Genomic DNA, 15,026 nt, shown 5'->3' on the forward strand with positions numbered 1-15,026 from the left:
ACAAGAATTGCACTTAGAAATGACAAATATGATGCCTCAAATTTCTAAGGGAAACGTCTCAATTTGAGATATGAATTACATTCATTCACGAATCTGAATTTTACATGACATATTGTGGGTATTTATAGTCTCCCGACAAAAGACGTTTGTGGACGGGATTTATTCCCGATCCCTTTTAATCTCCACAAAAGAATAAAGCAAATTGACCATTTGACTTTTATGTAATTTATGAAATTAAAAATAGTTTTTTTTAACAAATATGCTAATTGTGACAGGTTTGAAATCAATTAAGCTCTCTGTGCACAGATTTGAATTCTGTTGTTGATATAATTTTTTGAATCTTCTTGCCAATAGGTCCATTTGGGACACCGTGATTCTTACTGGGAGGTCCAACATCGTGGTGACAGGTACACTACCAATTTCAGGTCATTACGCTTTTACAATATTTGATTCTAGTTCTACGAATTCTTTATAGACGATGTTTTAAGAGTTAAATTCCACATAAGAGCTTAGGATAAGATGACAATAACGACTTTAGGTAATAGAAGTCTTGAGTCGTTACATTTCCAACCCAAACAACATTTATTAAATAACGAATCTAATCCACTCAATCCAACTCTAAATTTTTTAAGTTAAGATAATTTATTCAAAATTGGTGTTAAAAAAATAGTTTTTATTTTAATAAAAACAAAACTTCAATTACCTCCATTTACTTATTTTAAAACCTTGAAAAAATTCTCACTCAATTTCAACATATATTTTTGAAAAAAAATTACCGTTAAAAATTATTTTCAAAAGTTATCCTGAAATTAAATAAAACAAAAAGGATATATTTTAAAATTAACAATAAATATAAAATATTGGATCCATAAAATCTTCGTTTGTTTAACTAAATCGAACTTAATTTAAATAAATTTTGAGTTGAATTGAATTTGATTGGGTTTTGGGAAAGAGAAAAAGAAAAGGAAAATAAGAAACCAAATGATGGACTATAAAAAGGACCTTTTGGCTATGACAATTGTAAGTCGAAATCGAAGACATATATATACACTCTCAGCTATTCCTTTCCTTCCTTTTTAAAGGTCAGTTTTTTAACCCTAAAAAAATGAAAATTTAATCTTTTGGAATTAAGACCTTCAGAATCTCTCTGATTTTCTCTTCCGCAACCCCCAGAGAGGAGAAAAAAGGGAAGAAAAAAAAATGAAAAAAAAAAAAATGAAAAAAAAAGAAAAGGATTTCATCCAATTTGGAGATCTCCATTGCACTGTACGGAGAATTTCCAAACCCCAACAAACAGAACAAAAAGTCTCAAATATAACATCATGGGTCATCCTCCGTTCTTCGCCGTAGATCTCTTTCTCAAGCTTTTTCTCATCGATTTTCCTTTTTCGCTTTCAGGGTCTTCAAGATCTTGCTCAATTGGGGTCTCTCAAAAAGGTAATTCTACTCTCCTCTCTCTCTCTCTCCCTCTGCTTGATCCTTTTTGTCTGTAAATTTTATGATTTCCTTTCTGGGTTTGTTGTGGAAATCATTAATTGTTCTTGAAATAGCTTTTTGGGTTCTGTGATTGACGGATGTTGATGATCTTTTGATATGAAAATAGCTGAAATCAATGTGAAGGAAGATTGGTTCTCTCTCGACTGCTTGCTAGGTTTTCTTTTTCGCCCTTTTTGAATTCGTAAGTTTTTGGTATGAACATGAATGAGTCGTATGTTGGATTAGGATAAGATCAATATATCAATTTCCTCATTTAATTTTGTGTGATCTCTACCTGTTTGATGAATTGCATCTGAGTGAAATCAACAGTAAAGCCAGGGGAGTTTCTTGTAGCTTGTTGGTTGTTTGTAGGATTTGTTTTCGCCGCGTGTTTAATCATGATCGACATGGAATTGGGGCTTGGTTGTGATGTTTTTCGTGTCATTTAAGGATTGATGTAGCTGTTTTGCTTAGCCTGTACAATGAAATATAGGTTAGGAAGCATGTAGATATAGATTTTTGCACATTTGGACCTTGAACCAGTTCGAAATTTATCATTGACATGTTTGGAAATTACTCGAACCAGTACGAAGATGTAAGATCTATAATAAAGAAAGAAGGTGAGGAGTGCAATATCTTAGCATAATACTGACTGGTAGTCGACTTGTTCAAGTTCTGTGCTGTGAATTTTCTTCATGGAAAAGCCTTATTGATATATTTTGGTATTCTTCTTCCTCCTGAGATCTATTGATTTCAGAGAAATTTTACTTTAATCAATGATCACTCTCGAAATGTGCATTGATTTTACTTCGAGCGATTCAGTTTTTGGTAAGTAAGGTCCAGTCGTTCTGATGGGTTGAATCGTTGATATTGAAGTGAAAGGTTCATATATCATGGTCTCTGTCTTGTAAACGTTCTCTGTGGTAGATTCCTATTACTTTTCGTAGAATTTTGACAACTTTCGGGTTTCTTCCCGGTTAGAAAAAGTTGTTCCTTTTCCTCCCTCCTGAGATCTATCTGTGTAGTGTTTATATTTTGATTATTCCCTTTTTTGTTCTTTTCAGAAGTTGTCAAGTTTATTTAGACCTTGATGGATCAGCAAGGGCATGGCCAGCCTCAATCCATGGGAGCGGTTGGCAGTGGTGGTCAGATAGCATATGGCAGTAACTTGTACCATCCCGGCCAAATAACTGTAGGCTCGACTTCTGGATCTGTTGTTACATCGGTTGGAGGTATTCAGTCTACGAGTCAACCTGGTGGAGCGCAGCTTGGTCAACATCAACTTGCTTATCAGCATATCCACCAGCAGCAGCAACAACAGCTTCAACAACAGCTCCAGACTTTCTGGGCTAATCAGTACCAAGAGATTGAGAAGGTAACGGACTTCAAGAACCATAGTCTTCCCTTAGCAAGGATCAAGAAGATCATGAAGGCTGACGAGGACGTACGAATGATATCAGCTGAGGCACCTGTTTTATTTGCTAGGGCATGTGAAATGTTCATCCTTGAATTGACTTTACGCTCTTGGAATCATACTGAAGAGAACAAGCGCAGAACGCTTCAAAAGAATGATATTGCTGCAGCTATCACCAGAACTGACATTTTCGATTTTCTGGTTGATATCGTGCCTAGGGAGGATCTGAAAGACGAAGTACTCACCTCAATTCCAAGAGGATCGATAACAGTTGGAGGACCTGGAGATGCACTTCCTTACTGCTATATGCCGTCTCAGCATGCACCTCAGGTCGGAGCACCCGGAATGATTATGGGCAAGCCTGTGATGGACCCGGCTATATATGCTCAACAATCACACCCTTACATGCCTCCACAAATGTGGCAACACACACAAGATCAAGCCCCTCCTGATCAATAGTAGCTTGCCACACATAAACGAAGGAGAACCGTATGTTTCACTTTGTTCTCTCCGTGTGATCTCTTTTTATTCAAATCGAAAAGTTAGTTCTGTGGTGGTATATATATAATGTTTCATATGGTCTATACTATCTTCGAGAAGATTTCTTGTTTTCGAGTTTGTGCATATTTCAAATTTCGTTTCGTTCTGTAATGTTGCATGTTTTTGTTGAAAAACATTGCCTTTCAAGTGCATTTGAAGTATATATTATCATCAATCATACATGCAGCTTACACTTTCCATTTGAGTTGGAACTTTAATAAACTCTAATTTTTTTGTTTCAACTTCCATTCCATTGAATATTTTGAAGGGGCGTTTCGATAATACGTCAAGTTCGTATAGCCAAAACCGAGTTTATGTTTGGCAGTATATTTCGTCTGTACGGACTGTAGTTGAGAAGTCGTGTTTGTAGTTGGTATATGTGTTTGCATATCCTAGACTATGAATCTCAAAAATCCTTTCTTAGGCTACAAGCTACCTTTTACGATCACAAACCCACGAATCAAGTACAAACTGAAAATTTTCGAACGTAGATCATCCCGACTTAGAGCTTCTCGACTCTAGGCTACACAAATTCAATCGTTTCAAACTCATGAACCAAACACCTTCATAGTTAGATTTAAGATTTTTGTTTGGCCTATACTCACACCATTTCCTTTCACTTGTTGCAGACGGAGTCTCCTTCGAGCAAGCTCATGTCGATGCCAAACCACACACACACACAACAGTCTGATCGGAGAATTTACACCGAAGATTTGATCTGAAGCCCTTCATAATACTTCCTGTAGATATTTTGCTTGACAAGAGTAGATATCTTGATTGAGCTATAAAAAGTTTCTCCTCTTTCTCTGTTTATGCTTTACTATTCTCTGCATTGTTGGTAATGACAGTAAAAAATGTGTAACTTTATATCATACCTGAAAATATTTGATGCTTTTCTTCACATTCCCATATAAAGAAACTGTAGTTTCCTTATTCTGTTTAGTTGAACTTAATGTTATAAAACAACTTATCTATCTATCTGTCTTTAGTAACTCGCCCAACCATAGCTGCACAAAGTAGCGTTTGAAGTTCTTCAAAATTTCGTGTAAATATTCCATGGCGACATCTTCGGTTGATGAGAACCCAAAGACAATCGAATCAAAATTTGAAATCTCTTTGTTATATTCATAATAATCATCTCATATCAGGAACAATTTAAGTGCAGATGATTTCTAAGATTGAACTTTCTTTTTGGCTTTCTGCTCTGTTTTTGGGACAAAGTTAAAAGAATGTTAGAACAAACAGCTACTATTATATAAAGCCGAGCAAGCCATGGAAGCTTTGGTTTTGCGAGCGAGCTCGGAAAGTGGAGAGCTCATAGAAAGGTAACTAGGATATGGGGCCTAGAACATTGTAGGGTCTTTCTAAACATCTTAAACTCTTTCGTAGCGTTTCTTTTATCGGTCGTAGTTTTTCATTCGGTTGCACGTATCATTCTGTTGCACTTTTTGATATCATGTTATTATTTTTGTCCGGAATGCAGCTAAAAGTCTATTTGGAAATGAGGAAAATCGTGAGCTTAGAAGACAATATCTCAACTTGTAAGGCACTTTATTACTTTTTTCTTTATATGATAGCAAAAGACTTTTAAACGTATATTCATTCCTCTTAAAATATAAACATAGATTCGTTTCTTTAATTGTTGCCGAACATTATAGACCATACATTTTTTAGAAAACTTTTCGACAAAACAAATTTTCCACAACTTAGAACGTGTCACAGTATCGACCACATGCACTATTTGAAACATTCATGGCTGAGGATTAAACACTCAGTTTCATGATAATACAACTAATGCTATGAGGATTGGTTGTGATTATGGCTACATTGTAGCAGACACTGAAAGAGAAGGGTGAGGTCATCAACTTCTTGGTTGTGGATAAGAATGAAAAACAAATGAGTGCTGATTGTTGTTCCTAATTTTGTCTTATGGACATTTTCTGACAATGACATCCGACAGGAGAAGCCAACTAACTCCATTAATGTGTAATTACTTCATTAGCTAACAGACATTCCTTTTGTCTAGAACTCTATAATGAAGCATTTAATGTTTTTTTTCACTTTTTGGATGAAGAATGACCTTTTTGGTTATGAAAAGTCCTATTTAAGGAGATGTGTACTATTCATCTGACCATAGCAGAAACAAAAAAACACAAAAAGTGAAAACAGAACACTTTCTGCTGTTCTTCTGAAACTTTAAGGAAAAACTAGAGTACAGAATTGCTACCATTGTTCCTGTTGAGATGACAGAAGGAAGGAGGAATCTAAATAGGGAAATCCCGACGTGTGGATCCGTGATCGGCGGGAAGCGGAACAAATGTGTCATTTTTCCAGTCAAATCAAGCATGGTTGCTGAGTCTATGGACAGAAGTAACAAGAACTGGTAAACTCCTGATACACTAACATATACCTCTCCTCTCTTTGAGCACTTCTTAACTTAAAATCTTCTCAATGAAGGATTGTTCAGACAAAACCAGCATACGAAAGCGACTTAATTGTTCGAGTTGGGGATTTCAGCTTTCACTTGCACAAGGTATCAGTTTTAGCTATTTCAATACAAATCTTTAAGAGATGCAGCCTTATTGAGTTCATTGATTCGAGTTCGATTCATGTTCTTCATTAATCCCTGTTTTTCAAGTATTGTTATCCTATGTCGTCTATTTTCGATTTGAAACGTGGATGGTTTATCTTATATAAAATTTGAAATTCTTGAGTTGGATTGTGATGGATGTTTTCAGCTCCCAATGGTAGCAAGAAGCAAATACCTGAATAGAATGATAATCCAAAACAGTAGCCATGAAGTGCAAAAGAACAACAGTGTGAGTACCATAGAACTTGACAATCTTCCAGGTGGGGCTATGGCTTTTGAGTTAGTGATGAAATTCTGCTATGGATGGAAGGTTGATTTAACTGCTAAAAATGTTGCTCCTCTTTACTGTGCTGCACATTTCCTAGAAATGACTGATGATCTTACACAAGGGAATTTAACTTCCAAAGCAGAAGCCTTCATGAGCTTTGTAATATCATCATCATGGAATGATACATTCAAAGTTCTCAAAAGTTGTGAATCCATTTCTCGATGCGCCAATCGGCTTCACATCCCGAAACGTTGTTCTGAAGCAATTGCTCTTAAGGCTTGTATGAATCCAGAGGCGTTCTGTAACAATGACTATAATGTTGATAATGTAAAGCTCGAAGTTGTCGCCGACAACTGGTGGTTTGCGGATGTTTCAGTTCTTAGGATTGATCATTTCATTGAAGTGATTGAATCGGGTAAACGAAGAGGAATGAGGTCCGAGGTTATAGGATCTTGTATAGCTCATTGGACAATGAGATGGTTTTCTTCTGCAATGAACGGACTCGAGAATTCGACGTTGCAGCATCTCACCAAGTTGAGATCAGTTACGGTTGAAAGTTTGATTCGGATACTTCCGTTCGAGGAAAACTCGGTTACCTCTAGTTTTCTGCTTCATATTTTGAAGCTGGGATCTGTAATGAAGATTGACTCTGAATTGTTAACTATACTAGAAAGTAGATTGGCCATGATGTTGGAAAAATGTGACACTTCGGATTTACTTGTCAAGAACTACGGAGAAGACGATAGTGTTTACGACGTTGCCATTGTTACTCGGGTGGTGAAGTCTTATGCAGCTCACATATCAGATAACTCTCAATCCAATCTACTAGTTGTTGGTCGATTGGTGGACGATTATCTTATGCTTGTTGCACGAGATCAAAACCTCAGGGCGGATTGTTTCCAAGTCCTTGTCGAGGCATTGCCGCAAAACGCTCGGGTTTGTTTCGACAATATGTATCGAGCAATTGATATGTACCTGAAGGTAAGGAACTTTCATTTATATCTCATTTGGGAAATGCAAAGTTTCAACTTGAATGATGAAAGAAGTCTTGGTTTTGCAGGCACATCCTGAGTTAACAGAAGAAGAAAGGACATGTCTATGTAGCTCATTGAAATACCATAAACTATCACAAGCAGCAAGGGAACACATAATGAGAAACGATCGGTTACCATTGAAATACACGACGAGTTTTATTCTTTTGGAACAAGTCATGACGAGACCTCGAGCCGAATTTGGAATGAGTAATGGTCAAACGAAAGGCCGAGTTGTGATGGGTGAAAGTAGGGGAGGGTCGAGTTGGATGATGAGTTCACAAAAGGAGATAAGTATGATGAAAAGGGAGGTTGAGACAATGAAAGGGCAGCTCAATGATATGCAGATGTGCAAGACAAAGCTTGAAGGTCAAGTAAAGAAAGGTTTCAATTACAAGAAAAACTTTGCTAGTGTGCGGAAAATTGTCTGTTTAGGGTTCAATAGTGCTAAGATGAACATTGGCTTTGCTTCATTCTCAACTTGAACAAATCTGCTGCATTTTGTAAAAGAAATTCTTCGTTTTGTCGTGTTTTGTTGTATGATGTTGTAAATACGATCATGTCGAGCCACGATAATGAATACATCATGTATGAACTTAGGTGTTTTCGACCAACCGAAGTTCATACACGATGGTTCGAATCCCTAAGCATACTTAATTTTGGTGGTCATGCTCGACCACTTCAAACCGTCCATGTTCATTCCTAGAAGTGTTTATCGCAAGAGTTCTAAGTGGTTACTTACCCGGGCTAACTTCCATTATTCCATTTAATCGAGAATTTCCTCATATTATCTTACTTACAATGATTTAACAAGTTCCATTATTGTCTAACGGTTAGGATTTTCGACCAACCCAAGTTCATACATGACGGTTTAGCATGTTTAGTTTTGGGGGTCGTGCTCAACCACTTCAAACAGTCCAAGTCTATTCCTAAAAGTATTTATTGCAAGAGTCTTTCATACATGAAGGTTTAGCATGTGTTTATTGTGAGAGTCCAAAGTGGTTACTTACCCTCTTTAACTTCTATTACTCCATTTAATCGAGAATTTCCTCCTACTATCTTACTTATAATGATTCAAAAAGTTTCATTGTCGTCCAGCAGTTAGGATATCTAGCTTTCACCCAGGAGACCCGGGTTCAATTTCTGGCAATGGAAATTTATGTCAAGTCCAAGTCGTCCAAAGTGGTTACTTACCCTCGTTACCTTCCATTATTCCAATTTTCTTCTATTATCTTACTTAAAGTGATTCAAAAAGTTCCATTGTCGTCTAGCGGTTAGGATATCTGGCTTTCACCCAGGAGACCCGGGTTCAATTCCCGGCAATGGAAATATATGTCACTCTTGAGTATTCTTACTTGAAGTATGGACAAGTAAAGCATACTCGAGGTTCAATTTCATCCTAAGTTTTTGACCAACTGAAGTTCCCGTAAGCATGCTTAATTTTGAGGGTCATGCTCTACTACTTCAAACAGTCCATTATTCCATTTAATCGAGAATTTTCTTCTATTATCTTACTTGAAGTGATTCAAAAAGTTCCATTGTCGTCCAGTGGTTAGGATATCTGGCTTTCACCTAGGAGACCCAGGTTCAATTCCCGACAATGGAAATTTACGCCATGAAATAAGTATTCTTCGTTGAAATATGGATGAGTAAAACATACTCTAGGTTTTCAACCCTTATTTTTTAGGTAAAGGTAAAGTGCACCTGCACATATTTGTTGAATGCGGGAAAGGCCATAGAAGTCCAGATAGAGCAATAGTATGCATTTTATTTCATTATTCATGTTCAAAGACTATGTTATTTTTATTTTCTTATTTTAAATTAAATGTGTAAGTCGTGAATTTCCGCATATGTTATTTAAAGCATGCATGTGGTGACGTCACTAGTTTAGAGAAGAAAATTAGGGGTGTTAGAGAAGAAAATTAGGGGTGTTACACCCAACATAGAATTGTTCCATATAAAGCACGCTTAATCATGAAATTCCTATGGTTGAGCCACAAACAAATGAAGGTGCAATTTGTTGGTATAAGCCGTGACTTTCAATTCTTTTATGCATTTATTAACTATCTTATCTTTAGGATCGCTCTCATTTGGATGTGTTCTCTGTCATTCATGTACCCTTCCTTACTCGAGTTAGAGATGTCCAATGGACAGGGTGGGGATAGGGAAGTCTTCCTCGTCCCCATTCCGGCACCTATTTCATTCTCCATTCCCGTCAAAATTCTCCACACCTAATGGGGAAAAAATAAAATGTTCCCCACTTCCTCTCCCATTTTTTGTCATCCCCTCCTCATTCGGGTCAGGTCTCGTGGGTAAAATGGACATTTCTAACTCAGGTCTCACATGCCCACCTTGGTTCGTCATTGAACCACATCTTACTAGGACAGGTATGACTCTTATACCATTTGAATCAACTCATGTCCAAGATTTGGATCAGGATTCGAAATTTGGATTTGACACCTGCATCTCCAACATAGAGTTGTTCTAAGTAGAGCACGTTTAACCATGAGGTTCCTATTATTGAGAAAACGAAAAGGAAGGTGCACCTTGTTGGTATAGGTAGTGACTTTCAATTCTTTTAAATCTTTCTTAGTCATCATATCCTCAAGATGGCTCTCATTTAGTTGTGATTTTTGTTCATTCATGTACCCCTCATATACTCTAGTTTCATAATATATGTCACATTATTAATCTTACATTTTCATACCATGAATAATATTACATTGTACATAAAATAATTTAAAAAAAATTAGTAATTAAGTACGAGACTTTATGCATAAAAATCTCAATAATTATATATATTAGATATAAAAAAATATATTTATTTCAAACCCGATCGGACTAGAAAGCGCCTATCTATGACCCAATTCACCCACCATCGACTTGAATCGTCCGCCTCTACTACGATCCAACCTGACCCGACTAGGAAGAGCCTATCTACGTGCGCCACTTGTCACACTGAAAGCATAATTGCTCCTCCCTTAGGCGTGTCTGTACGTGCAGCATTTCCACGATATCGTTATGATCAATTAATGGGACTTGGTCGGAAAGTGTTCTTGCCTCTATCATTAGCTCGGGTAGTCACCTTTCAATGGCTCCATACGTTTTTAGTAGACCAAGATGTTGAACACAACTTTTTTGTGGGAAACACAGACACTCTTTATTGAGATTAATCGAGAAGGGATTACAATAGATTTGACCCTAATGGACTAATGATGATATTTTAACACTCCCCTCACCACTAGTCCTCGTTCGCGGCACCATGTTGAGCTGACAGTGAAAGCCCTCATATTTGTCGGTATTTAACCCTCCTGTAAACAATTCTCGGCCGCCTCGTTTGGAGCATGTTAGATTATAATATTTACAAAAAATACTTTTGAGTGGATTAGATTTGATATTATTTTGTGCAGTTAGTATATGCAATTGGCATTAAATAAATGAAAAATTAAAAAGTTATTTAATAATAAAACCAAAAATCAATACCTACTTGGTTACATCGAACAAAGCAAGCCTTCCAATAATCTCACGTCATGTCATCAAGACGACTAAGCGGCTCTCTCTGCCTTCATCCTCGACAGATTGGAGCAATTGCATGAACCCTCCCGTAAATCGTCGGCGATCGATCTTCTAAATTACCTAGGGTTGGTGGTTTGATCCATTGGCGCGGGACCTAAATGGGTTGGGCAATTGCTCTTCACGGCGGCGCCGGCGACATCCCACTGTCTTTGTCATTGGACCGTCGCCAACCCCGCGAGGAAACCCTCCGTCGTTGCCTGCAGATCGGCGTTCAAGCTCTCAAAGAGCAGAAACCTCCAGTGGATGTTGTTGAACTTGTGGTGAATATTATTTACTCCCTCTCTCTGTTTTTCTACCACTCTGGTTTAATATAAAATTGTTTCGATTAAGTTTGTGTAATCTTAGAGTTCGTAACGATTTTGTCTATTGATTTGTGTGCTTAACGATTTCTTTCACAATGTTGTTTAAAATTTGTAATGATTGATCTGTAATGTAAAAAATTCCAATAGGTTGTAATGGAATTTCTGTGAGTGTATAGATGGATGAATTGCTTGGAGAACAAATGTGTATTTCATTTTTGTAAGAAACCAAAATGAAATTCTCAATGACATACAAAAAATAAACATCGTGATTACAAGTACTGTAGTACAGATTATCTCGACTTGACGATCAATTCATGGTTATATATGGCTTCTTTTCCATGGTAAGATGGTCAGCTTTTGAACTGTAGGTTCTCTTACACTTTCCCGTGCTGTTGAATTTGTTCTTGTACAGGTACGAGAGCTCGAAAACTGTCCACATTTCAATGCAGGTAGGGGCTCTGTCTTAACAACCAATGGCACCGTCGAAATGGAAGCTAGCATCATGGATGGTAAGAAGAGATGTGGAGCCGTTTCTGGGCTCACCACTGTTGTTAATGCCATATCTCTAGCAAGGCTTGTTATGGAGAAAACACCTCATATATATCTAGCATTTGATGGAGCTGAGGCTTTTGCAAGGGAACAAGTTAGAATTTCTACCTCGTTCCTATGTACACAGATAGATGCTTTGCGATTCATGACTGTTTTATTTGTGCACCAATTTCTTATCTGTTCAATTTTCTTAAAATTGTCAAGGGAGTGGAGACCACTGATCCAAGCTACTTTATCACCCCACAGAACATTGAAAGGCTAAAACAAGCTAAAGAGGCCAACAGTGTGCAGGTTTGCTTCTTATCTTTGTTGGGAGATAGTCCCACATTAGCTAATTTAGTGAATGATCATGGGTTTATAAGTAAGGAATACATCTCCATTGGTATGAGGCCTTTTGGGGAAGCCCAAAGCAAGCCATTAGAGCTTATACTCAAACTGGACAACATCATACCATTGTGGTGAGTCGTTATTTCTAACATGGTATCAGAGTCATACCCTTTATTTAGTCATGTCAATAGAATCGTCAAATGTCGAACAAAGAAGTTGTGAGCCTCGAAGGTGTAGTCAAAAGTGACTCATGTGTCGAACAAAGGGTGTACTTTGTTTGAGGGCTCCCGAGAAAAGGAGTCAACCTCGATTAAGGGGAGGATATTCGAGGGCTATATAGAACTCAGGGGCTCTATGGTGTACTTTGTTCGATAGGAGGATTGTTGAAGATTGTTGGGAGAGAATTCCACATTGGCTAATTTAGGGAATGATCATTGGTTTATAAGTAAGGAATACATCTACCAGGGAAGCCCAAAGCAAAGCCATTAGAGCTTATACTCAAAGTGGACAATATCATACCGTGGTGGAGAGTCGTTATTCCTAACAATCTTCTATCCCAAACATGACTTTGACTGCTCTCTTTATGAACCAAAAGTTTATAGGTCTAGATATCCGTCTAATAGGGTTGAAAAAATCACATTATGGAGTTTCCATGAGATTTTTATGTTTTAGCATCGGTTGATTTCTATGGTACTTTTTGTATCTGCACATTGATAGCTGTTGTCATAAACACTTATAGATTGATTATACTCAACCAAGTCCCCAAGCCACAGGACAAGAAACTGAGATTGGAAATGGTGACAGTCAAATCGGGACTGTTGGATGTGTGGCTGTTGATAACCATGGGAATTTAGCTGCTGCAACTTCCACTGGTGGATTAGTAAACAAAATGGTCGGTAGGATCGGCGATACTCCATTAATAGGGGCCGGGACGTATGCTAACCATCTCTGTGCAGTTTCTGCAACTGGAAAGGGCGAAGCCATCATACGTGGTACTGTGGCAAGGGATGTGGCAGCTCTAATGGAATTCAAGGGTCTATCTCTTGAAGAAGCAGCAGCCTATGCTGTCGAAAGTGTTCCGAAAGGCAATGTTGGCTTGATTGCAGTATCGGCCTCGGGCGAAGTTGCTATGCCTTTCAACACGACTGGAATGTTCCGAGCTTGCGCAACTGAAGATGGTTATTCAGAGATTGCAATATGGCCTTCCAACATGACTGAATGAATGTTGTTGCCGCGAAGCCTGTACTGAAGTTTGGTTCTATCTTCAGCTGTCAGAGAAATCCTATGTTGTTTCCTTCCTAAAGTATTAAGAATAGCCTTCCAAAGGATCTTTCGTTTTCATTTATTTGGTTGGATTTCAATGGCTAGCTTTTCTTTAAACACCGTTAACAATATATATATATATATATATATATATATATATATGTTTTTTATTTTTGACCTAACTTTCAAAACCCAAGGCCAACTCATGTTCGTTTTCATGTCTGTTAAATGTCATTTTAAAGTAGAAGAACAAAAACATGGTATTTGATTGAATGATAGCATTTGCTAGGGATAGAATTAGGGAAGGGTTCTCTTTGGAATTAGACAAGGGACTCTTGTGGCAAGGACAATTGTGCATGCCTGAAAGCATTAAAGCTCAAGGAGGATCAGGTACTAATATAGGCCCATGGTTTGCCTTTTTTTATACATCTATCAAGACATAAAGCACTATTTTTAGTGGCGAAGTATAAAATGGATGGTGGAAATTGTGAATTTGTGAACAAGTATCTAGTTTGCTTGTTGGTGAAGGCACTGAGGCAGAAAGAGAAGGGGTTTATCTTTCTTTTTCAAACCTGGCTTTTAAGTTAAACCAATTGATTAATTTTGATCAGCTCATTTGAGAGTGAGTCGTCTTGAGATTTGAAGTTAAACCGATTGATTAATTTTGATCAAGCTAATTTTGGAGTGAGTCGTCTTGAGATCTAAGAGTGACCATACCTTCCAAATTCGATCTAAGAGTTATTTATTTTTCTAACTAGCTCTTGGTTGGAATCATTCCTTACTTTAGGGTTATTTGTGAAAGTTTGCAAGGATTTCTAGATTTGCAAATCTAGTATTGTTGGCTCTTATCATTTGGTATCAGAGCATTTGGTCGACGTTCTTTGGCCCTAGAGTTTGCAAGTATCCTAGAAGGACCTCTAGTTTTGCAAATCAACATTGTTGGCGATTATCATTTGGATCAGAGTATTTGGTTGATGTTCTTTGGCCGACTCTAGAGTTTGCAAAGATCCTAGAATGATCTCTAAATTTGCAAATCCAGCGTTATTGGCGCTTATCATTTGGTATCAAAGCATTTGGTCTATATATGAAAAAATCGGTAGTAAAAAAAGAAAAAGAAAAAGAAAACAATATTCAGTTGTTATCATTTGGTATCAAAATATTTGGTAGACGTTCTTTGGTCGACTCTAGAGTTTGTACGGATCCTAGAAGGATATCTAGTTTTGCAAATCCATGATTATTGGCGCTTATTAGAGAGGATATAACCTTAAATTTTATCGTAGGAATTCCTATAATGATTAAAGGCTACAACATGATGTGGGTTATTATTGGTTGACTTACAAAATCGTTTCACATCATATCAGGAAAATCCCCTTACTCCTTGGACGGTTGGCCATAGCTATACTTGAAAGAATTGTCAGTGTGTAGCGTATTAGATAAAGATTTGTGAATCATGTTGAACTTTCAGTGGAGACTTCAAAAGGTGTTGGGTACATGATTGAAGTTTAGTACAACCTTTCATCCCCAAACAAACGACCAGAACATCTAAATCAAACTCTAGAGAACATGTTTTACGCATGTACTTTGGATTTTGCAAGTCATTTGGATTTCACTTACATCTCTTTGAGTTTGCTTACAGTAACAGTTACCAAGTAACCATCGATATGACATCATTTGAAGTCCTCTATAGAAG

At 37.4% G+C, this 15,026-nt stretch overlaps 3 protein-coding genes and 2 non-coding genes across 8 annotated transcripts; all 5 read left to right on the forward strand.

The window, feature by feature from the left end:
* Positions 1-1,225: 1,225 nt before the first annotated feature.
* On the forward strand, positions 1,226-4,363 carry LOC111792891 (nuclear transcription factor Y subunit C-9). Of its 3 annotated transcripts, none has more exons than XM_023674510.1 (3): positions 1,226-1,437; positions 2,541-3,379; positions 4,060-4,360. In XM_023674510.1, exon 2 carries the CDS (start codon positions 2,567-2,569, stop codon positions 3,347-3,349), a length of 783 nt encoding a protein of 260 aa, XP_023530278.1. In that variant the 5' UTR covers positions 1,226-1,437; positions 2,541-2,566; the 3' UTR covers positions 3,350-3,379; positions 4,060-4,360. The 3 variants fall into 3 exon arrangements, with proteins under 3 accessions (XP_023530278.1, XP_023530280.1, XP_023530279.1); XM_023674512.1 differs by lacking the exon at positions 1,226-1,437 and adding an exon at positions 1,464-1,678 and having other exon boundaries at positions 4,060-4,363; XM_023674511.1 differs by lacking the exon at positions 1,226-1,437 and adding an exon at positions 1,464-1,651 and having other exon boundaries at positions 4,060-4,363.
* Positions 4,364-5,538: 1,175 nt separating this feature from the next.
* Positions 5,539-7,848, forward strand: LOC111792860 (root phototropism protein 3-like). 2 transcript variants are annotated; one of them, XM_023674465.1, is made up of 4 exons: positions 5,539-5,813; positions 5,888-5,963; positions 6,169-7,269; positions 7,349-7,848. In XM_023674465.1, exons 1-4 carry the CDS (start codon positions 5,674-5,676, stop codon positions 7,802-7,804), a joined length of 1,773 nt encoding a protein of 590 aa, XP_023530233.1. In that variant the 5' UTR covers positions 5,539-5,673; the 3' UTR covers positions 7,805-7,848. The 2 variants fall into 2 exon arrangements, with proteins under 2 accessions (XP_023530233.1, XP_023530234.1); XM_023674466.1 differs by having other exon boundaries at positions 5,725-5,813; positions 5,898-5,963.
* A 727-nt stretch (positions 7,849-8,575) lies between these two features.
* On the forward strand, positions 8,576-8,647 carry TRNAE-UUC. Its single transcript has one exon. It is a non-coding gene; the product is annotated as a tRNA-Glu (tRNA).
* Positions 8,648-8,853: 206 nt separating this feature from the next.
* TRNAE-UUC lies at positions 8,854-8,925 on the forward strand. Its single transcript has one exon. It is a non-coding gene; the product is annotated as a tRNA-Glu (tRNA).
* A 1,875-nt stretch (positions 8,926-10,800) lies between these two features.
* Positions 10,801-13,465, forward strand: LOC111792883 (isoaspartyl peptidase/L-asparaginase 1). Its single transcript, XM_023674500.1, has 4 exons — positions 10,801-11,155; positions 11,610-11,840; positions 11,951-12,037; positions 12,813-13,465. Exons 1-4 carry the CDS (start codon positions 10,994-10,996, stop codon positions 13,293-13,295), a joined length of 963 nt encoding a protein of 320 aa, XP_023530268.1. The 5' UTR covers positions 10,801-10,993; the 3' UTR covers positions 13,296-13,465.
* Positions 13,466-15,026: the final 1,561 nt, after the last annotated feature.

The sequence above is a fragment of the Cucurbita pepo genome, chromosome LG04 (genome assembly GCF_002806865.2).
Source record: "Cucurbita pepo subsp. pepo cultivar mu-cu-16 chromosome LG04, ASM280686v2, whole genome shotgun sequence".
NCBI classification, from domain to species: domain Eukaryota; kingdom Viridiplantae; phylum Streptophyta; class Magnoliopsida; order Cucurbitales; family Cucurbitaceae; genus Cucurbita; species Cucurbita pepo.

Coding starts and splice junctions, on each gene's coding strand:
- LOC111792883 (XM_023674500.1), top strand. CDS start 10,994: ATGGGTTGGGCAATTGCTCTTCACGGCGGCGCCGGCGACATCCCACTG. Junction 11,841..11,950: donor AGGCTTTTGCAAGGGAACAA/GTTAGAATTTCT, acceptor AAAATTGTCAAG/GGAGTGGAGACCACTGATCC. Junction 12,038..12,812: donor AAGAGGCCAACAGTGTGCAG/GTTTGCTTCTTA, acceptor AAACACTTATAG/ATTGATTATACTCAACCAAG.
- LOC111792860 (XM_023674465.1), top strand. CDS start 5,674: ATGACAGAAGGAAGGAGGAATCTAAATAGGGAAATCCCGACGTGTGGA. Junction 5,814..5,887: donor GACAGAAGTAACAAGAACTG/GTAAACTCCTGA, acceptor TTCTCAATGAAG/GATTGTTCAGACAAAACCAG. Junction 7,270..7,348: donor CAATTGATATGTACCTGAAG/GTAAGGAACTTT, acceptor TTGGTTTTGCAG/GCACATCCTGAGTTAACAGA.
- LOC111792891 (XM_023674510.1), top strand. CDS start 2,567: ATGGATCAGCAAGGGCATGGCCAGCCTCAATCCATGGGAGCGGTTGGC.